Source organism: Lissotriton helveticus, chromosome 6, assembly GCF_964261635.1.
Source record: "Lissotriton helveticus chromosome 6, aLisHel1.1, whole genome shotgun sequence".
Classification (NCBI taxonomy): Eukaryota; Metazoa; Chordata; class Amphibia; order Caudata; family Salamandridae; genus Lissotriton; species Lissotriton helveticus.
The window spans coordinates 1,413,278,804-1,413,305,837 of record NC_136067.1 but is presented as its reverse complement, the minus strand read 5'-3'; the positions used below and the strand labels follow the sequence as shown (position 1 = coordinate 1,413,305,837).

General features: G+C 45.6%; 1 protein-coding gene across 1 annotated transcript in view; it reads right to left on the bottom strand.

Annotated features, from left to right (window-relative positions):
• The window catches only part of SOS1 (SOS Ras/Rac guanine nucleotide exchange factor 1), a 780,124-nt gene that overhangs the window by 589,447 nt on the left and 163,643 nt on the right, over positions 1-27,034 (bottom strand). Inside the window, exon 4 of the mRNA XM_078649204.1 lies at positions 16,114-16,278. Coding sequence (XP_078505330.1) covers positions 16,114-16,278 — 165 coding nt within the window. The remainder of the gene's footprint in view (positions 1-16,113; positions 16,279-27,034) is intronic.

The window sequence follows — 27,034 nt, the reverse complement described above, 5'->3', positions numbered from 1 at the left end:
AAGAGACGTTATTGGTAACATATGGGATTCACACACAGTCATTCAATTAGTTTTTTTTTTGTAAATACAAACTTTCGAGATATTCTCGTTGGTGTTGTGTGATCTATAATTTCTATAAACCCATTTTTGAACGCAAAAGAAATCAAATGTTTTTAAATTCAATTTTCAAGCCATTCCTCCGAATTTTTATCTATTGATTGTTTTTTTATCTATCTCTGTATCTGGAGTTTTATAGGCAAATGTCTCAAACTAATTTATAATTTGAAAGTCAGATAAATTACTAATATGCATGTTATCTGTCGTGCTAGAGGCTAGCGGTAAGGGCAGTCTATAATGTATCGACAGTGCAGGTTTTTTAGGTCTCGCCTGTCGATGCGCATGCGCATCGAGCAAGCGAGACTATGGTGGCTTATCCACTCTTTATCCAACTTGCAAGGAATCGTGGCGATTCCTTGCAGTGCACGAGAAATTTAAGCTCAATGCGCATGCGCATTGAGCTTAAAAGCGCGTGCACATGCCCCCAGCCGCCTGCCTTGCCTACTCTCCCAGCTGGTGCCGCTCCACCCCCTGCGGCATCAAAGGCTTTCACGGCCGGCCGGCCATGCTTTCAGTTTCACGACCGGCCGGCCGTGTGAAGTACATTTCTAAGCCCGCTCTCCCTGCTCCGCCCCCTGCTCCAGCCGAGACGCATTTCTCCTCCCTCCTCCCCCCTCCTGGGTCAGGTTACCCTGCTTTCTCTTTCTTTTCACCCGGTGACATTGTTGCCTTTAGCCCTTCCCTCACCTCCTCAAGCCGTTACTCGTTGTGTGTACAGGGCTGTGTGTATTAGCGCTTGTGCTTGTCCTGGTTTGTTTGCAGGTGCACACATTACACAAGGCTCTGCTCACTGACCCTAGAGGTAGGCCTCTGACCCGGCACACTCGAGTGAAAGATTCCTCACATAACCCACCGCTCCAGCTGTCTCTTCCTTCAGGCTGCCAGCCTTGAGCGTGGGGGGAGGAGGGGCTGCATACACTTCTGTCCCCGCCGACACGTCAGGGCATGCTGGAATTCAGAGGCCGCCCTCCACTCTGCTTTTCAGTGTACCGTCTGTCATGGCCACAAGCCAGCACCCCCACTTTCGCTGCAGACGAGCTAGGGCTTGTCTTTCTCCAGAGGCAAACAGGGCAGCCTGACTTACGAGAGCCCCCGCAGGCTCACCAACCCAAGGAAAAGCTGTACGAGACAGACGTGTGCCACTCACCTCACCTCTTCCTGGAAGCCGGACTGTGGATAAATGCAGCCGTGGGAAGGCCCCATCCTACCTCAGGTTTAACATTTAATTCTACACCTCTTGAGGGTTCCTGTGATTAACCAACCAAAACCTTGCTGCTGAGCTCATAAACAGTCTGCAACTGAAACGGAGGCGGGCAAATTGCCGTGTGAATTCTCTCCGGCGCCTGCAAGTCAGCTTAACACCTCTTACAAAACAAAACATCACAACTCGTGAGAACTTTGGAAGGCTTTTGATCAGTTAGGCTCCGGGTGCACTGCCCGTATATACGCACATCAGTATAGAATTGCTGACTATTTAGGTGCAAGACGGCGAGTGGAAAAACCTTAAACCACTCAATAGAGTAGAAAAACACCTACCCTAGCAAGAACAAAATTGGTTGCCGTTGCACTCAAGACGGTGTATACACTGTTAAGTAACAAAAAGCAATCCACAATTAACAAAATGACAGAATTATCAAAACAAAAGAACTCTCGATAGGTAAATCTTGGAGTCTTTAATGTTGCATACAGCCAGCCGACACGTGTTTCATCGCACTCGCGATTCCTCAGGGCTGAAATGAACAAAGGTTGACAATGGAGCATGTATCTCACAGAGATCAAGTATACAATAAGACCTGGTTACATGGTCTTGCATGCTCAGTGATTGCTTCTACTAAATTAAGTGTCCCGAAAAGGAACTACCTGTGATTCCTAAGTGCCACCCCAACACATCCGTGTCGTAAGTGTAAGATTTGACACTGTTATCTTTAGCCGTGCAGTTCAATAGTGATTTTGTGTATTAACTAGTGAGTGTGACAGAATTATAAATACTGGGAAACAGAGTCTATATTTGAAAAGTGATCCATTTGTGTACGACTCAGTCACACTTCATGCTTCGTGAATCTGTGAGTGGGCTAGAAATTCTTAGCCTAAGAATATATCCGTCACATACCTAATTGGCTGTGTTCCAGTCAGAAGGTCTAATTATCCACACGAAAGAAAAATAAGCACATGACAACCAGAAAAATCCCATTACTATTTGTCAAATATCCATTTTTCAGGCAAGAAACAACACAGTAGTGAGAATGCGAGGAACAAAAAATTAATTAAAAGCTCACCGCTCAGCTGGTGATATTTCCAACCCAGCCGGGCTCTTGACCGCAAATACCCAATCCGAGTATCCAATATGAAATCAATTCTGTAATCAGATCGGTAGTCCAGATTACTATACATGGGTCTGCATTTCATCCATACAAAACTGCAGCCAATTAAAAACCTGTTCTTTATTATAGAATACAATCATTCTATTTTATATCAGAATTAACCGCGCCACTTAGCCTGTCACACAACCAATCTCTATATCGTCAATTACGAAGTGCATCTTCCCCTGACTCAAACTGTAGTTTATTATGTCATAATAAACTACAGTTTGAGTCAGGGGAAGATGCACTTCGTAATTGACGATATAGAGATTGGTTGTGTGACAGGCTAAGTGGCGCGGTTAATTCTGATATAAAATAGAATGATTGTATTCTATAATAAAGAACAGGTTTTTAATTGGCTGCAGTTTTGTATGGATGAAATGCAGACCCATGTATAGTAATCTGGACTACCGATCTGATTACAGAATTGATTTCATATTGGATACTCGGAATCAGATCGGTAGTCCAGATTACTATACATGGGTCTGCATTTCATCCATACAAAACTGCAGCCAATTAAAAACCTGTTCTTTATTATAGAATACAATCATTCTATTTTATATCAGAATTAACCGCGCCACTTAGCCTGTCACACAACCAATCTCTATATCGTCAATTACGAAGTGCATCTTCCCCTGACTCAAACTGTAGTTTATTATGTCATAATAAACTACAGTTTGAGTCAGGGGAAGATGCACTTCGTAATTGACGATATAGAGATTGGTTGTGTGACAGGCTAAGTGGCGCGGTTAATTCTGATATAAAATAGAATGATTGTATTCTATAATAAAGAACAGGTTTTTAATTGGCTGCAGTTTTGTATGGATGAAATGCAGACCCATGTATAGTAATCTGGACTACCGATCTGATTACAGAATTGATTTCATATTGGATACTCGGATTGGGTATTTGCGGTCAAGAGCCCGGCTGGGTTGGAAATATCACCAGCTGAGCGGTGAGCTTTTAATTAATTTTTTGTTCCTCGCATTCTCACTACTGTGTTGTTTCTTGCCTGAAAAATGGATATTTGACAAATAGTAATGGGATTTTTCTGGTTGTCATGTGCTTATTTTTCTTTCGTGTGGATAATTAGACCTTCTGACTGGAACACAGCCAATTAGGTATGTGACGGATATATTCTTAGGCTAAGAATTTCTAGCCCACTCACAGATTCACGAAGCATGAAGTGTGACTGAGTCGTACACAAATGGATCACTTTTCAAATATAGACTCTGTTTCCCAGTATTTATAATTCTGTCACACTCACTAGTTAATACACAAAATCACTATTGAACTGCACGGCTAAAGATAACAGTGTCAAATCTTACACTTACGACACGGATGTGTTGGGGTGGCACTTAGGAATCACAGGTAGTTCCTTTTCGGGACACTTAATTTAGTAGAAGCAATCACTGAGCATGCAAGACCATGTAACCAGGTCTTATTGTATACTTGATCTCTGTGAGATACATGCTCCATTGTCAACCTTTGTTCATTTCAGCCCTGAGGAATCGCGAGTGCGATGAAACACGTGTCGGCTGGCTGTATGCAACATTAAAGACTCCAAGATTTACCTATCGAGAGTTCTTTTGTTTTGATAATTCTGTCATTTTGTTAATTGTGGATTGCTTTTTGTTACTTAACAGTGTATACACCGTCTTGAGTGCAACGGCAACCAATTTTAAAACATCACAACTCATCAGTGGCTTGACCTTTGAATATCTGCGGTGTAAAGGTTTATTAATTAATTCATTCAAAAGCGGCCCTTCTATAATTAGCTGTTTCTTGCCCACTATTCATGCCCAGCCCACAAAACCGGGGAACTAGCTGTAGAAACCTGATGAGAGCTGTTAGAACTCCTGGTAGCTGCCCTGAGACCCGAGCCATGCATGGGTGCAAGGATCGGGAACAGAGAATGCAAGGCTCTCGTTTAAGCTTATGACGCACTTGTCTTCACAAGAAAGTCAGATACTTCACAACAACCAGGCCTCATCAGCTGTACCTCAAAACAACCAGGCCTCATCACCCCTCTCCCACAACACTCACTCTCACTCACCCTCAACCCCTCAGCCTCAGCCTCACCCTCACCCTCACTCACCCTCACTCACCCTCAACCCCTCACCCTCACTCACCCTCACTCACCCTCAACCCCTCACCCTCACTCACCCTCACTCACCCTCAACCCCTCACCCTCACTCACCCTCAACCCCTCACCCTCACTCACCCTCAACCCCTCCCCCTCAACCCCTCACCCTCAACCCCTCACCCTCAACCCCTCCCCCTCAACCCCTCACCCTCACTCACCCTCACTCACCCTCACTCACCCTCAACCCCTCACCCTCACCCTCAACCCCTCACCCTCAACCCCTCACCCTCACTCGCCCTCACCCTCACTCACCCTCAACCCCTCACCCTCACTCACCCTCAACCCCTCACCCTCACTCACCCTCAGCCCCTCCCCCTCAACCCCTCACCCTCACTCACCCTCAACCCCTCACCCTCACTCACCCTCAACCCCTCACCCTCACTCACTCACCCTCAACCCCTCACCCTCAACCCCTCACCCTCAACCCCTCACCCTCACTCACCCTCACCCTCACTCACCCTCAACCCCTCACCCTCACTCACCCTCACCCTCACTCACCCTCACCCTCAACCCCTCAAACTCACCCTCACTCACCCTCAACCCCTCACCCACCCTCACCCTCACTCACCCTGACCATCACTCACCCTCAACCCCTCACTCACCCTCAACCCCTCACTCACCCTCAACCCCTCACCCTCACACAGTGCAATAGTTCTCAGACCATTTCAGTTAGAGCTTTTAGAAATGTTTATGGCTTTTTTTATTTGTAATACTTTAGCATTGGCTACAGGAAACAAAAATGCTAAACATTTACAAAAAAAACCCATAAACAATTCTAAAAGCACTAACTCTAATGGTGCGAGACCTATTGCATTTCCAATGCTTGTTTGTCTTGAGGTTAGTAGGAAAGAAATTAATCTCCAGAACCCAGTTGCCTCATACATGAATTCTTTTCAGGTTTGTTCTTTGTTTTAACAGGATGGAAGAATAATAATGGGCCGTTTGGTTGAGCAGGTTTGGCTACTCCCACCCTATATACGTAAAAAGGCCTGAGCCCCTGAGAGAGCAGAATTTACTCAGACACATAAGTTGTGCAACTTGGCTGTTCTGGGACAGCCCTGATGCAGACAAAAACATACAACCCCCAAATGGCTTGTACGACTGTCAAATTCACTGAGAAAAAAACACACGTAGCTGTGCAAATAACAAAGAAAGAAAAGGTATGGCAGTAGCCTACAGAGCCTGAAAACAGCAAAGGATGCCATTCCAAAACGCACCACGCTAACCAGTGTAAAGTAAACTTGGTATATATATTTAAGTGCATCTACCTGAATTTACCATTGGTAGATACTTCCTTTGTCGGCGGTTAGCAATATGCCCATTGGGTGTCAGTTAACTCAACATTTAAATTCCTTTCCCATGTGCTTTACATATACATCCTCGCTAGGGTTTTCACTCACCACATTATTATACATTCTGGTCAATGTTTTGGGAAGGATAAGATAAAATCATTGTAAGTAGTGACCGTTCCGGTAGCTTATCAGTCATGACCTCATAGTATTTCCTAAATGAGGATTTTAGTCTGTGACATGTCATAACACCAACCAAAGTCGCCCTTGACCCATCCAAGAACTCTTCAAATGATTTAAACTTGTGATCACTAAAGAGATCTCCAAACGTATGCAGATTTTTATGTAGCTGTTTGGGACCCTTTTCCACAGTCATTGTAATGCAGGGGTTGTCTGCCAAAGGCATCAACCATGCATATACTTTCGCTATACCAACTATTTTAGAAAGCATATCCCAAGCCCAGGTGGTGTATTTCAATGTGCAAATATCCCTACTTGGTGGTCGGAACACTGCTGTACAAAGAGGTCTATCGGGGACCAATCCCGCTTCCAAGTTACAATTTGGTGCTTTTCTGCAACTACGCAGATAGTAGTGAGCGAACTCTCTGCAACACTAAATAGTAAACTTTAAAATGAGGGGCACATAATTTGTGCCACGTTATCTACTGATGTCAACTAGTTCATGACAATCTGATCATCAAGGCCTTTACGTGCCTGAAGAATCCCCTTGTAAGAGGGATTGGAATGTTTTGCAATAAATACAAACGTTTTGGCAATGGGTCATTTTCATTAATGCTATTCAGCCATCATCAATTTCTCTACAGATGCAATCAGGGAATTTAAGCATGTCCCATAATTTACTGATATTTATATCTATATCCCAATCCTACTGAATCGCGGGTTTCGCATAGACTCAGTCTGCCATGTGACTGCATAGACTAGCTCACTCTGAGTTGTTTTTTGGTAAGTGGCATTTAGGCCAAATTTGTCCAATTCATCTTTAAGCCAGACCGCCTTTCAAAGGCCATGATTTCACTGAAAATAGGATTGAGGTTTGGTTCAGGCACCCTCACCAACATCGGAATATCATTCACATACATCAATTTTAATACCACTGATCTTCTAGATATCGCTGAAGAGGTCTTATAAATAATCTTGTATGTGGGACTATGTAAATGCAAGATGTCATGGATCCTAGTAGTGAGGCAACCAGGCGAGCTTTTGGTTTGTTGTTTTTCAGATTCCAGCACTTCTCTTGGAAAGATGAGACTCTTTTCTTAAGTTTATCATTGCTCCCAATTAAGTTAGAATTCAACTGGTTTTAAAACAGATTTTTCTAGGTTGATATTCGGACCTAAGTTTTGTAGAAGATTTACCACAAACAATCATGAGCTGCTTTTGTAGAGAGTTTTCTTTTATGAGCCAGTCATCTAGATATGTGTAAACATATGTTCTGTTTCTTTTTCCGGAAATTGGCTGCGATGACTGCCATGAACTTTGAGAATGTTGTTAGGGTAGGTGCGAGTTTGAATGGAAGGACGGCATATTCATCTTTCCCTGCATAGGATCTCAAGCATTTTCTTTGGTGCTTTCACTAAGGGAATGTGAAAGTAGGCATCTCAGTGATTTATAGAACAGAGTTAATCGTTCTTTTTGAGGTGTAGAAAATTATGTTATTAAGGGCCAGAATTCGGAATATTTGTTTTAGAATGTATATCTTGAGAAACCATAGATCTAATATTAGATGATATTGGGCTGTGAAATTTTTGGGGGACTAGAAAATATCTGGAATACACTCCTTTGTTTCGTTGATGTGATGGAATTTTTTCTATTGCCTTTTTGGTCAATAGACTGACTTTCTTGTGTCAACACCAGGAGTTGGTAATTGGATGTTGTTTTGGGTGAAATAGCTAGTGGGCTTGCCTTGAAGCAGATGCTGTAGCGCCTTTTAAAGGCTTGCGCCCTGCGCTGCACTGCGCCGCAGTGCTCGCTCGGCGAGAGTCCTTTTGTCCGGGTTTCAGAAATAAATTCTGGAATTGCACACGCTTGTGCGTGTGTTTTTTGTCAGCTCGTAGGTGATTGGGCTTTCAGTGCTTGTATTTTGGTAACAGATCACGCAATAGGCCAAAGGTGGTTGCATTGCTCCGCCCACGGTCTATTGGTGTCTGTTACGAGCACCAAGCCCTCGGCATGCGGGGTGAAGAGCCCATATGTTTTCAATTATCATGCCCAGACACGGGCGCAATTATTGAAGACGTATGGCTCACAGTGGCGTGCGTGCACCACTCGCCGGCAGTTTTTTTTTCCACGCTGCTTGCGAGCAACAATGCATTCCATTATCGTGCACTTCTCAAACTCAGATTTCCACCCCCCACCTATAGTTTTTCTTTCCATTGTGCTATTTGTAACTTTACTTTTCCTACTATAAATCTAGGTTCAAAGCAGGAGATTGTAAACAAGAAGGAAAAAAAGCTATGTGTTTTACTAGGCAAAAATAAGAGACAGCGGCCTGGTGAGAGTAAACGTTTTTATGACATATGTGTGGCCAACTGTGCGTCAAAGTCTGCTTCGCTTGGTTACTTGCATGCAAGTTTTCAGCACGCACTGCCTCTTTAAGGAGCGTGAAACATCCGAGGCCTTTGGTAGGTGCACCTGCGAGTCTTTAAAGCGGGCTGGAGGGAGGGTCCGTTGGTCTCGAGTAGCAGGATTTGCCTGCTCTCCAGGCCCCAAATTATGGAAGTGGCCAGAACCGTGCTATGCGGTGTCTCCTTGTCTGCCTGCCTCCTGCTGCCCCCAGGCCCGTGCTCGCCCAGTAGCCCGACGGCGGAGCCCAACGCCCTGCACGAGCCGGGCTACAGCACCCTGCCCCCGCTCCTCCAGGTCTTCTCGGACTGGCCCGAGGTACAAGGCGTCCCAGACAAGGCTGCCCCGGTCCAATGCCCGAGGCCTGCGCTAAATGAAGCGGCTCTACAAGACTTCGACCACCCGCAAGGGCATCCCCCGGAAGCACACGAGCCACCAGTTCAACACCGTGCGGCTCTTCACCCCGCATGCCGAGTGCCACCCAGTCGAGGCCGGAGAAGTGCAAAGTGAGTTTTTTCAGCTGTGCTGTCTGTCTTACTTAAGTAATCAATGACCCTAATGCCCCACTTCGTCAGGAAACTTTGCATCCCTGTCAGGTGGACCCAAGTCATAACTGACACACTCGGCCAGTCCTAGCTTTTTAACTAACCCCACTTTGCATGTTTAAGAGTCTTGCACATGTTATAAAAAATTGAAACTACAAGTTCCTGAATGCATAATATGGCCTTGTTGTGCCACAAATGAGAGGTGGCTTTTTTGATAGGTATAATTAGTCCTTAATGTCTGTTTCTTTAGCTCACTAAATGCATTCTGGGACCTGTGGTTTTAGTTCAGTTGGCCACATGAATATGTATTATGATGCATGCTTCGTTGTCACTGGACACCTAGGACCACATACTGGGCTTTCATTCCCAGACAATTGCACTCTAGTACTTTCAAAAGCATTTGATGACTTGAAGTCGACCAAGACTACAATTTCCTGAATGCATTTTTTAAGTGAAAGCCAGGAAAGCAAACCTATTGTTCAATCTTCCCAGATCTTGTGGTGTTAAGGAGACCATGGCAATAAGATAATAGGCTTGGTCTGTCCTTTTTACAGGGCTTTGTATTCTGGAAGTTGTATCTTTTTTGTTGTGAAGACATAGCGCTCCCCAGATATATTGATGTGCATCTTGTGTGGGCAGATGGTGCTCCACTTTTGGATGTCTGCACTGCTCCACCATAGCAAGACTTTCCATACATAAAGAATGAGCTTTTTCACGTCCCTAAATATTGACATTTAAAGCTGGGTGATGGCAGTTGCCCCCTGAGTGGAGTGTGCAGGTTGAAGCTAAAAAAAAAATATGTTGCAACAAACTAATCTCTAGTTTTTTGTTTTTTTTAGTCATATTCTCGCATTTATATTGCATTCTTTTATAAGCGGGTGGCTATAGTGTTCCAGGTTACCTTTGAGACGACAGTTCAAGAACGTCGTCAAACCATATAACATGCAATCCTCCCTGTCCCATTACTGTCTGTTGTGGCCCACCGTTTCACTCAGTCTGCAAGTAACCTGTTCTTTCTACTTAGCCAGTTCGGTATCGCTAATAACTGCCCACAGCCCTTCTAGAACATTAATTTGTTTGGTACCTCCTCGGGTTTTGAGATCTTGTAACATCATTCACTGGACTGGCTGTTTTTAAAACACGTCACGCACCCTTCATGGCTGGGCATCCGGTCACGTAGGCATTTCAGCTGTGTTGGGCAGGCGGGAAGCTGCTTTCAGGGTCAGATGAGATACAGTCATTCATTCTTACATCCCTGCAAGGTCAGATTCTAGCAGCAGCCCTTTGGCGCGTGCCACCATGGTTGCTCTCTTTTCAGGTGGAGCAGCACTCATTTCCAAGTAGCTTCTTCTAAGCTGTAAAAGCCCGCAGACTGCCACGTGCTGCTACTCCGTATGTGCATGCCAGGTTTATGCCAAGCTGACCTACGCAATAGCAGGAGACTGACAGGAAGGCCTGCTACACCGCCTCAGCGGAGTACACACAAGTACCACGAGGCAAAAAGGAAACTCTGATTTTCTCTCTCTGCAGCAAAACCCCAACCAGCTGACCCTGCAGCCAGTGTTGGGTGACTAGCCACTCGTGTTCTAAGTCTCTGCAGCGCCATCTCACTGCCCCTGGAAGTGTCGCAGCCAACGGCCCTGAGCGCCAAAAGGGCTAGTTTAAATTGGTGCGGACACTGTAGCTTATTCAACAAAGAAGTGTGCGAAAAAGTAGAACAGATTGTAGCCAACAGGCCTATTGGTTTTGGCAGTGCTTGTTTATACTTAACACCCATTTGTCCAATGTTCTATTTTTCACTCTTACGAGTGATATTGTACATCTCTACGCGTAGGAGTGGGTAACTATCGGGGTGAAGAGGTTTTTAAGGAACCAATAATGATTTTCTCATGACTTTCTGGAAGGCAGCATTTTCTTATTTTAATACCTGCATTAGTATTGTTATTTCAGCCTTGTTTTTGTTGATAAGGCCACTCTGGATGTGGTACCTTCTGCTGGAAAAAGCAACATTGTTTTTGCACTTTTGCGCTATTCCAGCCCAACCAAAATTAAGTTAAAGAGTGCCTACAAGGGATTTAGTTCACAATCTTAGTTAAATAGTTGTTTATAACTTAATCATTTTTGTTCAACCTGGTCAGTGATTAACTTGTGATTAAACACACCAAAGGAGAATTTCTTTGCTTATAAGTAAACCAATTTGGATATAGGTGTCAATTATATGACAACGGGGCAATCTTTCTTCAAAAGAACAATTTTTTAATACATACAAAAATGAAAACAAGGGAATTGTATTTAATATCAATCAAACAATGTTCAAGGTATTATAATTTAACCCATAACACAAATATGTAAACATCTATTCCAGAAGTTCATCAAGGTAAACGATCTGACAGACCAGAAAACATTTCCTTGAAATCAGAAAATGTTAGAGGAAGTAGATGTGCTGTCGACGTTTCGGTCTGTGTTGGCAGTTAGACCGTCATACCATCTTGAGGACGTGAAGTTGATTGTAAAACCAAAACGTACCCCTGTGTACACAACATGTAAAAAGCTTAATACATTGCCAGTTGAAAAATAAATTCTCAATTTAAAGGAAGAGAAAGATGCACCCATGAAAAAAGAAGAGAAGGCCGTCAGATACGGGAGGCCCAGTGTATATAACTTGTACCTTAACTACAGTCTGTGGGAAAGGAAAGTACGAAATCCATGAGCAAAAAGAGCTCATTTTTTAAATGGAGAATGTATTTTTCAAATGGCAATGTATTAAGTTTTTTATATGTTGTGTACACAGGGGTACGGTATGTGTGTAAGTTATTCTATTATTGGTGGAATCAGAATGTCCAAGGGTGTCTTCGGTTCTGCATCAAGGTTCTGGTCGACGTAGAGTCAGACTTGATCTGTGTGATGAACGGTTTGATGCCACTGTCAGAGGAGCAGGCACCAAAGTGGCTGGTCTCCAAGACTTCTTCGGCACCGAGCCAGAGCTGAGAAGAGAGTCCGCTGTGGTCTGTATATGCCGTGCAAAGCCCAAAGGCAGCGGCGGTCTGAAAGTCTGTCTCTGGTGCTCCAGAGTGGCTGAGTGTCCTTTGGCAGAGGGTTGCTCAGATTGAAGGTGGTGTCGAGGGGGAAGGGGTGCCTCACTCATGGACTGCTTCGCTGGTGGAAGGTCCTCGATATCCAGATTGGCGCTAGAGCTTTCTTCAGGGGAGAAAGCCTCTTCATCTGCAGCTGAGTGTAGAGGATGATGCTGCTCCTCAATACCCTCGGTACTGAAGAGGTATGGGATGTCATCACCACTCTTACGTGACATTTCGAGTCAAAGTGCCTGCTGGTCGCAAAGAGTCTTCTTGGAACAGAAAGAGCAGCAGGAGTTGAGGCCTTGTTGCGGTTGGGCGACAGGCACAGATTGCAGACCCGATGGAGATTGGTCAGAGAATATTTTGCATGGCAGCGTTGACAATACTAAAATGGCACCCGCTCCATCACCCAGAGGAATAGTGGAGGTATGAGACGGGAGAAGGCCCCCAAAGGGTGATGCCCAGGCGGGGTCGCAGTCAACCCGGATCCCACTCGAGCAAAGTAGCCAAATGTCAATTGATGAAAGGAAGGAAAATGTGTAAGCCAAATACAGCAACAAGACTGTGTCGACCCGGAGCACTGGAGCACATGTCCGTAACAGACGGCAGAAAGAAAACAATCTAACAATGGAGTCTATGACCATGAGCATCACCAAAAGGAGGAGTCACAGTACCTTGTGACTCAAAAGATTTCTTCGAAGAACAATCCGGATGCAAAACTAGATGGCAGGAGTATGAAAAGCATGTGTATCTACAGCCACACATGCCTCGAACATGCTTTTCCCCCCTTTATCCTGTTACATATTTATTCATATATGAGGCACACTTTAACAATAGAAATGTTTTGACAGTGTTGAGCAATACAAGGAAAATATTACCTATAAACCGGTGTCTGCAGATTGTTGTGTTGTATTTCACGTTCTGTGCACTATCTGGCCATCTGTGCTGGGTTTGTAATAAACTGTTTGCTCCAAGAGTTTAGGTTTGGTTTCGGGAATGACTTAAGACCACTTTCTCAAAATCCACAATGCATAACCATGCACAAGTCTTGTGATTTCTTTCCCAATGGAACAGGTGGACTTGCTTGTGTGTGCGCAACACAGTATAAAATGCCCAGTAAAGCCAATCATGGTAAGAGCTACATGAGTAACCCCACACCCTTGTGGCACCAGGGTACATTTTGTAACAAGGAACAATGTCCAAAGGGATTAATTTAAATGGAATATTACATAAAATACAGTGGAACCAAATCAAAAAGAAACATATATAGACACAAATGTGGAAATCAAGCTGTATTAATTCAGTCTAAATATATCAATGCTTAGAAGACATCAGTATAAATTATAAAAGTGCTTAAAAAAAGTGCAAGGTAAACACAAAGTGCTTGTGATATATAAAAAATGGTGCAAGGTGAAGCACAAAAGGAAAAAAAGACAAGGGCGGGAAAGGAATATATCAAAGTTCTTGTGTATGAACAAATTAGTTACACTTTTAGAATGATCAAAACACTAATTATCCATTTATTTATGGATATGTCAACGGCGTTTGGACCATTCATAATTTAAGGTCATCATCTCGACAAAAGCACTAAATTTGCGGATGATGCTTGTAATAATTCCAGGGCCTAAATGATCTGTATTATGAGTACTCCGCAGAAGTTTAGTGAAGTCGGGAAAGTCAACGAGTGCGGACTTCCGTGGTAACTGCATAGGACCGAGAACCTGTTCAATAAAGACCAGTCTATGAGGAAGAATTCCTCTATCAAGAAGGGTAAACCGCTGGCAGTAAAGCCAATTAGCAGCCATCTATACACACTACATGCAACAGTTTCCATTTGCAGCACATATTAGATCACATGCACTGACTTCTAAGCAGTGAACAGTACTGAAAATGCTTAGGTAGACAGAAAGTAGTAGAGGACTAATACACTTTGTTTTCTTAAACGGATTGCCTCACTGGGCCTTTTTCTGTGCGTAAATGTCAACGCAGTAAAGTTTGGAGAAAGTATGAACAGTTGATCGCAGTGCTTGTCAATGAAAGCCATGGTACCCATGTGGGTTTTTTTTGGGGGGGGGGGGGGCATGGGGCTCCAGAATGGTTGTTGAAGCTTGCATACACGTTGACTGTGTCATCAAAGACACCAGCAATGAAGGAATCAGGGAGGAAGGTTCCATCAAAGGTGGTGTAAATGGCTTCTTCGGTGAGGCATTCCACGTCGATGTTGACATTGGTTTCGTAGACAATGTGTCAGAAGACGATAGTTTCGGCGATGGCAGGGCCCGATGACAAGTCCATCGTCGACAGTAATGGCAACGTTGACGGTGGAACCAACTTTGTAGCCATTGCCGAGGGGATGACTGTAGACAGAATGGGTGCAGGAAAGGCTAAAGAAGTCTTTGTTGTCAACAGCACAGACGATGGTCGACCTAGTGCTCACCGAAAATGGAGAGGCCGTCAATGGGGACGTTGACGGAACTTTGTGGACCTTAGAAGTTGACGGCTCTGATGAAGTCTTCGAGTGCCTGGAAGATTTGGCAGCACGGGTTGTAGATACTGAGGGTTTTCCTTTTCTTAATGATTTTGAACGACCCCTAATGTGAAGTCTTTGAATCTTTCTGCTGCCCTCAGAGGTTTCGTGGTCATTAGACCTGTCCTTTGGAAGTTTGGTAGAAGAGTCATTGCCTTCGCTTAAAGAGACAGGCTTTGACCTCTGGAGAGATAAAAGAGCCTTGCCTCTCGGTCTCGGAGTGTCTTGTGAGAAATAATGTGACACACTCTACAATCTTTCACAGAATAATGAGGATGATGGCAATATAGGCATTCTTTATGTGGGTCGTCCAAATATAATCTCTTCGGAGGAAGAGGAAGAGGAGGAGGAGGAGGATCACAATCACAATTACAATCAGAATCAAATATTCTGTCATTTCCAAACAGAGGGAAGAAAAACTGAGCAGAGCTCAGGGAGACTCCCCTCCACTATGTGCAGTAGAATAAAACAGTCTCTGTTGGGAAGGTTCTAAAGGGTGCTGTGCTTTAAAAAAAAAAAAAAAAAAGGACATAGACAGGCTAAGCAATCCTTCTGTTACCACTATAGCCTATTGCAAACTACTTACTGCTTTGTTACTGTATTGTGGAGCCCCACTTTGACAACGCATATTTGTAAAGAACTCTATATATCAAAATATTAGCCATACACAACCCAGCTTCCTTTTCCATTACTCATTGACATTTGTTTTTCATTGACCCTGCACAGCTGCCTTCGGTCTAGGTCCACACTACTGAAATACCATATTAAGCACTGAATTTTGCATTGCGGAAAGGACTAATAAGACTTAATGTTAATTATACAGGCTTAGCAAGTCCCCGAGTCCAAAGAAGAAAAAAAGTATGTATGTTAAAAAAAAATGGAAGGAATTTAAAAAAAACTTAAATGTAGAGAACAGTAAAGTAGCATTTAATGAGCAACTAAGATAAAGATAATGAATACATAGGTTTGTGGACACAAGAAATGATTGCATTTTAGAAACTTTAGCACCTGACAAATTTTGAATGGCTTTTGATAAAACAAAAAGTGTCCATGATATAATTTAGTGGCACAAATAAAAGGAATATGGCTGCTGTGAATAACTTTTTATAGATTATGTCACTGACAGAAGTTACAGGAGTTTATTAAAAAATGAGTCTCCTAGCTGAAAAAATACAACCTCCTACAGCATGCAAAATGAGCAAGTAGCAATTGTATAGCTGGCTGCAGAAATTCGTAGTAAGATCAAGAACTTTTAAGAGGTTTTTTTCAGTGGTTTTGAAACTTGAAATTGCATTTTCCCATCAAATATCCTACAAAGTTGAGAATGGACATAGCACAATTTACATCTGAGGTTACCTTAAAAAATGTAACATGATACAATATAGGCACCTGGCATTAAGTTATTATATTTGAATGATAAATCGATACAGACTTTTTATATTCTCTTATTATGAACAAAATAAATGTAGGATAGAGAAATGAGAACCTACCTTATCAGCACACATCGCCACTTTAATGTCTTGTTTTGTGATTTCATAATGCCTTATATTCCTTACATAATTTCCAGCTAGTTTTAATATATCTGCAGAAATATACTCTAATACTGCTACAATGTAAACAGACACCTGGTGATCAATTTTATAACCTAGAACTTCCTGCAAAAATAAAACAAAAGCATGTATTAAACCAATATTAGTGCAGAAACATTTTTAAAAAATATACAGAAATGTGTTTAAAGCACTTTTCTACTATTTATATAACATGAAGAACACAATACCCATCAGCTATAGTTCATCTTAGTGCTGAAATCCTTTGTTCACATGTTAATCACTACAACATAGAAGACAGTTTCGTAAAAATGTGCCAAAGCGGACATATATTTTACCCAAAGAAGCACAACCAAGACATCTTGGCACCTTAAGTCCACTCTGTGCTCCAGTCAAGCCCACTCTTTGAACCCAGCGCACCTCACTGTTAGACTTGGCATCTTTTGGCGTGTTTCCCCTTGTCTTTTCGCTTTCTGACCTCCCAGTTTTTACTCTGTTTTTGCTGGTTTAGTGTCTCTGCACACTTTCTCACTGCTGTCCAGTGTTAAAGTTCAAGTGCTCCTGTTGTAAACTTTTATTATGGATTAGTGTTTCCATGATTGGCTGATTTGATTTACTAGTCAGTCCCTAGTACAGTGCACCGTGAGTGCCCAGGGCTTGTAAATCAAATGCTGCCAGTGGGCTTTCAGCACGGTTTGAGCCACCCACAAAAGCAGCCTGTAAATGTAACTCTGGCCTGCCATTGCAGAGCCTGTGTGCAGTCTGGTACGGCGATGTCGACTTGGCAAGTGTACCCACTTGCCAGGCCCTTACCTTCCCCTTCTTCACGTGTTAGTCACCCCTAAGGTAGGCCCAAGGTACCCCTGTGGGCAGGGTGCAGTGTATGTGAAAGGTAGGACATGCCCTGGTGTGTGTGGCATGTCCGGATAGTGAATTACAGCCAATTTAGTTTTTCACTATTGTAGGGCTACCTGTTCCCATAGGACAGAATGGGGAGTTAGTTTACAACATCTTATAAACATAACTACCCCTGGGAACAAGGTAGAAAAGTAAAGTTTAGTATGCCTGAACTCAGAATATAAGGATGCATCATTTATTAAGGTGATTTTTACATTCTGTGTTTGAAAATACCACTTTTAGAAATAAGATATTTTCTATCTTAGCCATCCAGTATGTCTCTGCTGGGTTTGGGGATTGACTGTCTGACTTTGGGGTGACAGGGTCTGGGGAGGAACTGTGGTTCCAGAGACTCTAGATGGGCCAGGGATGGGCTCAATAGACCTGGGCTGCATTTAGAGTAGGGGGGAGAAGATTTCCTGTCACCTGAATGGGCCAGTTCTGCCTCTGACAATGCTGTCTCCACCTCCGGCCAGGAAACTGCACCAGAGAGCACAGAACTGGTTCTGGCTGGGCACAGACACTCTCTGCCTCCAGAGAACAAAGGATTTTGTGGTCTAAATATTGGGGCCCAGACCCTAGAACTTTAGAAATCTTTTGGACCAAGAAGACTGCCAAGAAGAAGAGCTGGAGAAGCTGTGAGGAGAAACTACCACTTTGCTGAGTGCTTTGCTGTGTTGGTCTGCAGTGGCTGCTACTGTCTTGGGCAGCGAAAGACTGGATTGTACTTTCTGCAACTTCTTTATTGAGTATCTTCAAGTGCCAGAAATAGAGCTTGCCTCCTGTTCTGAAGTTTCAGGGACTGCAAATACTTCACCAACCTCTGCGTACCGCTTCTGGAACGGATGTTTCAGCTGCAACAAAGAAGGAAAACGCAACCGACTCAATCACCAACAACGTCGCTGGCTCTGTGTCCTTACAGCACCACAGACCACACGTTCCGCAACTTGCACTGCAACCCTGGTTTCACCGACGGCCACCAAGCCACCGCTTGTACCGTGACCTGTGGGCACCACACTCCGCTCCGCACCGCCTCGCTTCACTTCACTTCACTTCCCCATACTGGTCTCACGGACACCATCGCTGCTGCTGACTTCGACACCTGTTACCGCATTCTGGCTGGGAGCATCGCTCGCAAGTTTCACAACGCAACGCCTCGTTCCACACAGCCGTCTGGCCCTACCGAAGCCTCTCCTGCTAACCGGCATCGCAACCTGCCAGCACCGCATCGAGCACCGTCTCGCCCTGCACCATAAGCCTTGGTCTCACCGACATCATCTGGACGATCGTCACCGAGCCACTGCTTTAACCGCATCGAGAGGACACCACACCCTACATTGCTTCCATTTTACAATGCAACCGCAACGGTTGCCACGACCGGCTCGCACCCCCATGTCAGTCACAACAAGAAAGGTACTGTTACAGAGTCTGTTCACACTTTTGCTGACCCATACCGACACGGTCAGCTGAAACTGTTAAACTCTGTTTTACCAGCCCTGGATGGAGCTACCGACTCGTACGAACTGTATTTTTCAAGTATTGTTGCAAAGTATAAACCTTTTTAAGTTCTGAATAGTGGATTTTTATCGCTTTGGTCTTGTTTTAAGTATATACAATATTGGATATTTTTTCTAAAGCTGTTGTGGTGTCCTTTGGTAGAGTTTTCACTGTATTACTGTTGGTTATGTGCAAATGCTTTACACACTGCCGCCAAGATAAGCCTGTCTGCTCGTGACAAGCTACCAAGGGGGTGAGCAGGGGTAATTTTAAGAGTGTAACTCCCTTACGATGACTAGGAAGAAGGGTCTCTACTTGAACTAAGGTGCAAACCCTTGCCAACTAGAGACCCCTATTTCGAACACTCACTCCTTGATCCTGGCAAACATGGAGGATGACACCTAAGCTAGGGAATGGATAAAGTGTCATTTCTGAATGAGGAGAAAGGAGATATTGGTACAAATTCATGTTAGGGGCGGAGTCTCAGATTATGCTCTTCTTTCTCTACTTCTTGTTTAAGGGTGCTTTTAAAATAAACTACCTTTTCCAAGAATCTAAGGGAAAGCAGAACAACAAAATACCACCAATCAATGAACAGTCCCCATCACATTGTCCATCAACACTGTTCATGCCCCCTCTTTCTTCACTTCTTCGGCAGCCTGCAGTTAAGTGTCTTCCCTCTATTTTACATTTGATGTGTACTGAGAGGTTTTATTTGTTTAGTTGTGCTGTTAATAATTAGTAGGTTGCGCATTATTTCCTGTGTATTGTGATATTGTTGAGCTTTTTTTTGCTTTTCTGGTCTGGGGCCGTAGGAGCGTTTTTCAGCACTCCTCACGCGGCGTGTATGATGGTCACCTCCTACGAGGCCTTATGTCTGCGCCGGGAGCCAACGGCAACTAAAGGGCACTCGAGGGTCAGCGAGATGCGCCTCCGACTCCGGAGGCATAGCACGCTTCATTCACATTAAGGGGAATCTGCCCAACGCGGAGCCTTGGCCAGTGTTTCTTGTGCCCCAGCAGACTAAGCCTTTGTGCCCTTGATTCGGGTCTGTAACAACGGGCACTTGTATTAATTTCTGTGCAGCGACTGCCACGGTCGCCAGGCATGCAGGCAAGTACAATTTAATCCACGAGAGCCCCTGAGTGAGTATGCAGGGTTGGTGCATAAACCTTCAACCCCACAGTACGAGGAATGTTTGATCTGGATTATTTTCACTGTAATGTGGCTCTGAACTGCATATGGGATCCCTAAAAGCCTTTAGGCTTGCCCTCAGTGCAAGGTTTGTGTATTCTGGAGCCCATTGGGCTGTCAGTGTTGTTAGGCGTTTGGCCATCACAGCACCTCAGGGACCGGCCCAAGCTGTGTACTCTAGGAATTGAGTAGGGTGCCGGTCCCAATTACTTGAGTTCTTGACTCTACCTAACCTGCTAGGCTCCCTAGCACTACAACAGGTCCGACCATGCAGGACTCCAAGACCAAATATATTGAGGAGGAGGCAACCTCCTTTATGCCTCTGACCGACAAATTTTGTGAGGCTCTAGATACAGTGTACGACGCTGGCACCCTTGGAGGTGACAAGCGTACCAGCAAGGCCTTCTATTTGTGCTTGAACGTCCAAGGTCTCAACGTCAAGCAGTCAAGAACCCTATAGACCAAGGCGTCAATAAGGACGCTTTGAGCGTCTCAAGAAGGCCTTCCTTCTAGACACAACAGAAGTTGCCTGATCCTGATCCCCTCCACCCCTCCCACACCACCCATGTTGGGGAGGATGATTCCCAGGGTGATTCTGACTGGGATACAGGCTCCTCTTGGTCATGGAACCCTTCTGCAGATGAGTCACAGCCCCGCTCTGTGACTTCTCCGCAGAATGACCTTGTGGCGGATATGTTGGATTCAGATGAACTGCTCCACCCCAGATCTTCAATGTGGTCCCCCAGTGACAAGGTGAAAACCTATGTGGCAAGTTCCCTAAGGAAACCACCAGACCAGGATGTCCAAGCCTGCCTATGGGTAGTTGCTTCCCATCCCTCACTAGAGGGAAAGGTGGCCCTAACACCCGAAATAAATGAGAAGATAAACACTTTTCTGATAAAGTATATTAGGGACCCTAAGAAAGGCACGGTCTGCTCCCGGTGGTCATGCCAAGATGAGCTATTGGACATGAGAGGGTCCGACACCAAATTCCTATACATGGCCGAAGAGGCCAAGTAATCGTGGTCCCCTATATTGCCAGAGATCCTTTCTGACTGGGCCAGACGTGTAGTTATCCCCCTTAGGAAATGGCAATTGCAGCCTGTCGACAGAACTGAGGTGGTCCCTCCTTATCAAGGCAGACCCGAAGCTGAGAAATCTAGCTGCCTCAGAGGTGGGTCCTACTGCACAAAAGGGGTTTGTTTAGGGAACACTTTATTGACGAGTTAGGCAAGTTTGTGCAATCTAATTCCCTGGACAAGGCACAAGCCTCCATTAAGAAAAAAGTTCTATCAAAGGTTTTTGCATGGGCCAGACGTGGAAGGGGGAGCTCATCTGGCCGCTTCAACACAGATACGTTTCATGGAGGCCAAGGCTCCTGTCAGAAGCAGTATCAAGACCCTGTACGATTTGGGAAGCCCTACCCATCCCTTCGTTTTCAAGACGCCCATGGAGGCAGAGGAGGCCGTTGAGGCCGCTCCCAAGGATCTTCCCAAGGTAAGGGCACTCCTTTCTTCCGAACTAAAAGTGGGTGGATGGCTGGCATTGTTGCAAGACAATTGTTGGGAGGTAACTGCCGACACCTGGGTCCTTCAGACTGTGCAGGGCTACCGTCTGGAGTTTGTGGGTACTCCTGTTCAACAGGTCAGCCCAAATCCTTTGGTATTTTTGCAGGCTCAGCCCGCCTTGATCAATCAAGAAATCTCAGAGCTCCCAAAGAAAGGGGCACATGTGCAGTCATTCATGCATCCAAACAGTTTCGTAAGTTATCTTTTCCTGGCAGAGAAGAGAGAAAGAGGTCAGCAGCCATTTATTAATATCAAAGACTTCAACAGGTGGCTGGTTTACCGCCCAATGAAAATGGAAGGAATCTATCTCCTTCACGATCTTCTGTGACAAGATGATTGATTAGTGCGGCTGGACCTCAAGGATGCCTATCTCACGGTCCCAGTTTTTCCTCCCCCCTCGCAGGTTTTTGCAATTTCTTTGGGGTCATCAGGTCTTCAAATTTCAAACTCTTCCCTTCCCATTGGTCTGTCATCCACCCCTTGTTGCTTCACCAAGGTTCAACCAGTGTTGGAGTTCCTCTACGGCATTGGTGCGCAACGTCTATCTGGACGACATCCTTCTGATACAGCCATGCCCTCGAGCGCTGGTGGGTCACCTTCAGATCCTTACAATAGGCTATGGCCTTGCTGGAGGAATTGGGGTTCGTAATCAATGAACAGAAGTTGTTACTGTTGACGAGATTCCTATGTTTTGGAATCGATTCATGAGAATCCACCCACAGTCTTCCTGTCAAGAAGATGGCAAAAATTTGTCACGAGCTGCTCAAAACTGTGGTTCGCCCAGTTTGTCCCTCAAGCATTTGGACTGGCTGCTAGGTCTGTTGGTTTCATCCATCCAGGCCATTTTTCCCAGGCTCCTTCACTAAAGGATGCTAAAAGGTTGAAGGCGCACATGCACAAGGGTTTGTCCAATGTGTTGATGGTTCCTTTAACAGACAAGGTCAGGGAAGAAATGAGATGGAGTATCATGCAATCAAAATTAAAGTAAACCTGGTCTCTGGAGACTTCAGGAAATATGCTAGGGTGCTCAGCGGACTTTGCCTATGCCAAGGCAGATGGAACTCTTTGAAGCGACAGGTCCCTAAAAGTAGCACTACTTTTGCATCTCGATATATTTATTCGGCTGGTGCCACAAAATATTCATATTATGTTTTATTATTAAGTGAGGCATACACCAAAGTTAGAAAAGTAGTAGAGAAAAACAAAGCAGAACCTGTACTAAAAGGGAAGCAGGTCATGGTTTCAAGAATTTTCTAAACTTCAGAAGTGGAGGTCCTTTGTATAAGTGGAGCAGAAGATTACTGCAAAAGTTAGTAGCAATAACAGAGAATACTATACCTTCTTTTCTGACCATCTCACTGATGGGGTGACCTGTACAGAGCAACATGCAGGCCCGAGGAGAAAAGCCTGCTTTTATAATCTAAATTTGATTGAGACAATTTCTGTAGAGAACCTAGGACAACCACCAGGTGTTTAAGTGATAATCTTCTAAATGTTATTTCCTGTTTCTTTCCTTTTGTCCCTGCTTGGCACTTCCAATTACCCTTGAGTTTCAGAGATTATGATTCCCTCCCCAGTTGTGTGCATTTCCACTACAATATACGAACTACAGAAAAACATCAGTGGCTCAGCAGAAAAGTCCCCTCTGAGGTAGAAATGGTTAGGGTGAATTTTAACAAGATAGACGGCTCCATTACTGGGTGACACATCCTACTGATTTCTTGAACCATTCCAACAACCCTTCACATGTAACTTTGCCCTGAATAGGGGAAGGTAAGATCTGTCTGGCAGCTGTATCACGGTACAAAAAGATTTCTAGGTCAGCCAAACATCATAACTAGGCAACACAATTTGCCAGTTAGTTTTGGTATGCTTCCCCAGTATAGTTATTTTTGGCAGGCTAGGAGGAAGAGGCTCTTCAAAACAAATGGAAAGTCACTGAATTATTAAAAATAATGTGGGCTCCTGTTTGGACATTGTAATTATCCAATATCTGGAATACATGCTACAGCTTTCAAAGTGGTTTTGCAGTCAAGAGCTTTCTTCAAGCAAAAGTTCTTAACACAAGCCAGAGAAAGGTGTGGACCACACCGGGAGACCCTACAGGCAAATAGAAATCCATACGGTCAGGAAAAAACATAATTGTAGAGAAAGCCCCAGAAGCTGCATATGTGGAGAGGACTCAAACCTAAATCTTTGACCAGATTACAACCCCAAGTTCACTCATATCTGTCGCTAAAACAAGTAACAGGACAAAACAAGCATTTACAATGCAACGGTTTCGCCTTTGCTAGTTAGAGCTATTGGCATTGTAAATGACAATATTTGTATTTATGTGTTGGTTTTGAAAACAGATAAATAAATGGCATTGTCATTTACATTGCCAACAGCTTAATCTCTTGCAAATGTAAGACCTATTGTACCCTACTGGATTTCACTGAAGAAATTCAGAGTCTGGTCTGCAGGTGTCACGTGACAGATGCCCAATTGACAGCTGAGGGGGTTAAATCGTGCTGGGGTGGCACATTAAGGCAACGCTTGCTGAAAGCACTACACTACCCTACTGGAGTGTCAGTCTTTTTGGACATGGTCCACTCACTCATCTTGAAACAGGAAGCTCGCCACCAGTTCCACAAAAAATACCGTCATTAAATCTTTCCTTTTTAAGGGTTGGACATTTCAGTTGGCGTCTGCTCTCAGTCACGCTTGTCTTGTCGCCCATTGTCAATCACGCGCCTCTCTGTGCCTGGCTGTCAAGTGCCGGCGCCATCCTAGTGCGCATCTTCAGTCAGCCACGGTGTGCTAGGCAACCGAACTGCATTATGGGATGGCATGGTGGGTTAAAGAACCTGTTTTACAAACATGTGTCCGTGCTTGTGAGGAGGTAGTGCACCTGTTGAGGGAGAGAGAGTGTGTTTGCATATGTGCGTGCATGCATGTGTGTGTGTGTGTGAATAAGCACTTCCAAGATTTAGTGGGACTAGAGGTTTTTATCTACAAATCATTGTTTTCAGCTGTGTTCTAATGGAATCAAAGCAACACTACACCCCCCATAATGCATAGTGTGATCACATAAAAGTACAGAACTGGAAAGAGTGTCAATAATGACCAGCAAGACCCTAAGAAGGATGTGCTTCAGTCTCCAGTGCCACGGGCGAGTGGAAACAAACACTGTGCTGGTGGAGAAGTAGAAGAAGTACAAGTGTCCATAGAAGAGAAGTAGAGGGGATGCACTCTCCATTCCCTATGCACTCTCCACTCCCTACGCACTCTCCACTCTCCACTCCCTACGCACTCTCCACTCTCCACTCCCTACGCACTCTCCACTCTCCACTCCCTACGCACTCTCCACTCTCCACTCCCTACGCACTCTCCACTCTCCACTCCCTACGCACTCTCCACTCTCCACTCCCTACGCACTCTCCACTCTCCACTCCCTACGCACTCTCCACTCTCCACTCCCTACGCACTCTCCACTCTCCACGCACTCTCCACTCTCCACTCCCTACGCACTCTCCACTCTCCACGCACTCTCCACTCTCCACTCCCTACGCACTCTCCACTCTCCACTCCCTACGCACTCTCCACTCTCCACTCCCTACGCACTCTCCACTCTCCACTCCCTATCCACTCTCCACGCACTCTCCACTCCCTATGCACTCTCCACGCACTCTCCACTCCCTATGCACTCTCCACTCCCTATGCACTCTCCACGCACTCTCCACTCCCTATGCACTCTGCACTCTCCACTCCCTATGCACTCTGCACTCTCCACTCCCTATGCACTCTGCACTCTCCACTCCCTATGCACTCTCCACTCCCTACGCACTCTCCACTCTCCACTCCCTACGCACTCTCCACTCTCCACTCCCTACGCACTCTCCACTCTCCACTCCCTACGCACTCTCCACTCTCCACTCCCTACGCACTCTCCACTCTCCACTCCCTACGCACTCTCCACTCTCCACTCCCTACGCACTCTCCACTCTCCACTCCCTACGCACTCTCCACTCTCCACGCACTCTCCACTCTCCACTCCCTACGCACTCTCCACTCTCTACGCACTCTCCACTCTCCACTCCCTACGCACTCTCCACTCCCTACGCACTCTCCACTCTCCACTCCCTATCCACTCTCCACGCACTCTCCACTCCCTATGCACTCTCCACGCACTCTCCACTCCCTACGCACTCTCCACTCTCCACTCCCTATCCACTCTCCACGCACTCTCCACTCCCTATGCACTCTCCACGCACTCTCCACTCCCTATGCACTCTCCACTCCCTATGCACTCTCCACTCTCCACTCCCTATGCACTCTCCACTCTCCACTCCCTATGCACTCTCCACTCCCTATGCACTCTGCACTCTCCACTCCCTATGCACTCTGCACTCTCCACTCCCTATGCACTCTGCACTCTCCACTCCCTATGCACTCTGCACTCTCCACTCCCTATGCACTCTGCACTCTCCACTCCCTATGCACTCTGCACTCTCCACTCCCTATGCACTCTGCACTCTCCACTCCCTATGCACTCTGCACTCTCCACTCCCTATGCACTCTGCACTCCCTATGCACTCTCCACTCCCTATGCACTCTCCACTCCCTATGCACTCTCCACTCCCTATGCACTCTCCACTCCCTATGCACTCTCCACTCCCTATGCACTCTCCACTCCCTATGCACTCTCCACTCCCTATGCACTCTCCACTCCCTATGCACTCTCCACTCCCTATGCACTCTCCACTCCCTATGCACTCTCCACTCTCCACTCCCTATGCACTCTCCACTCTCCACTCCCTATGCACTCTCCACTCTCCACTCCCTATGCACTCTCCACTCCCTCTGCACTCCCTCTGCACTCCCTATGCACTCCCTCTGCACTCCCTATGCACTCCCTATGCACTCCCTATGCACTCCCTATGCACTCCCTATGCACTCCCTATGCACTCCCTATGCACTCCCTATGCACTCCCTATGCACTCCCTATGCACTCTCTATGCACTCTCCACGCACTCTCCACGCACTCTCCACTCCCTATGCACTCTCCACTCTCCACTCCCTATGCACTCTCCACTCTCCACTCCCTATGCACTCTCCACTCTCCACTCCCTATGCACTCTCCACTCCCTATGCACTCTCCACTCCCTATGCACTCTCCACTCTCCACTCCCTATGCACTCTCCACTCCCTCGAGCTGCACTCCCTATGCACTCTCCACTCCCTATGCACTCTCCACTCCCTATGCACTCTCCACTCTCCACTCCCTATGCACTCTCCACTCTCCACTCCCTATGCACTCTCCACTCTCCACTCCCTATGCACTCTCCACTCTCCACTCCCTATGCACTCTCCACTCTCCACTCCCTATGCACTCTCCACTCTCCACTCCCTATGCACTCTCCACTCTCCACTCTCCACTCCCTATGCACTCTCCACTCTCCACTCCCTATGCACTCTCCACTCTCCACTCCCTATGCACTCTCCACTCTCCACTCTCCACTCCCTATGCACTCTCCACTCTCCACTCTCCACTCCCTATGCACTCTCCATGCACTCTCCACTCTCCACTCCCTATGCACTCTCCATGCACTCTCCACTCCCTCGAGCTGCACTCCCTATGCACTCTCCACTCCCTCGAGCTGCACTCCCTATGCACTCTCCACTCCCTATGCACTCTCCACTCCCTATGCACTCTCCACTCCCTA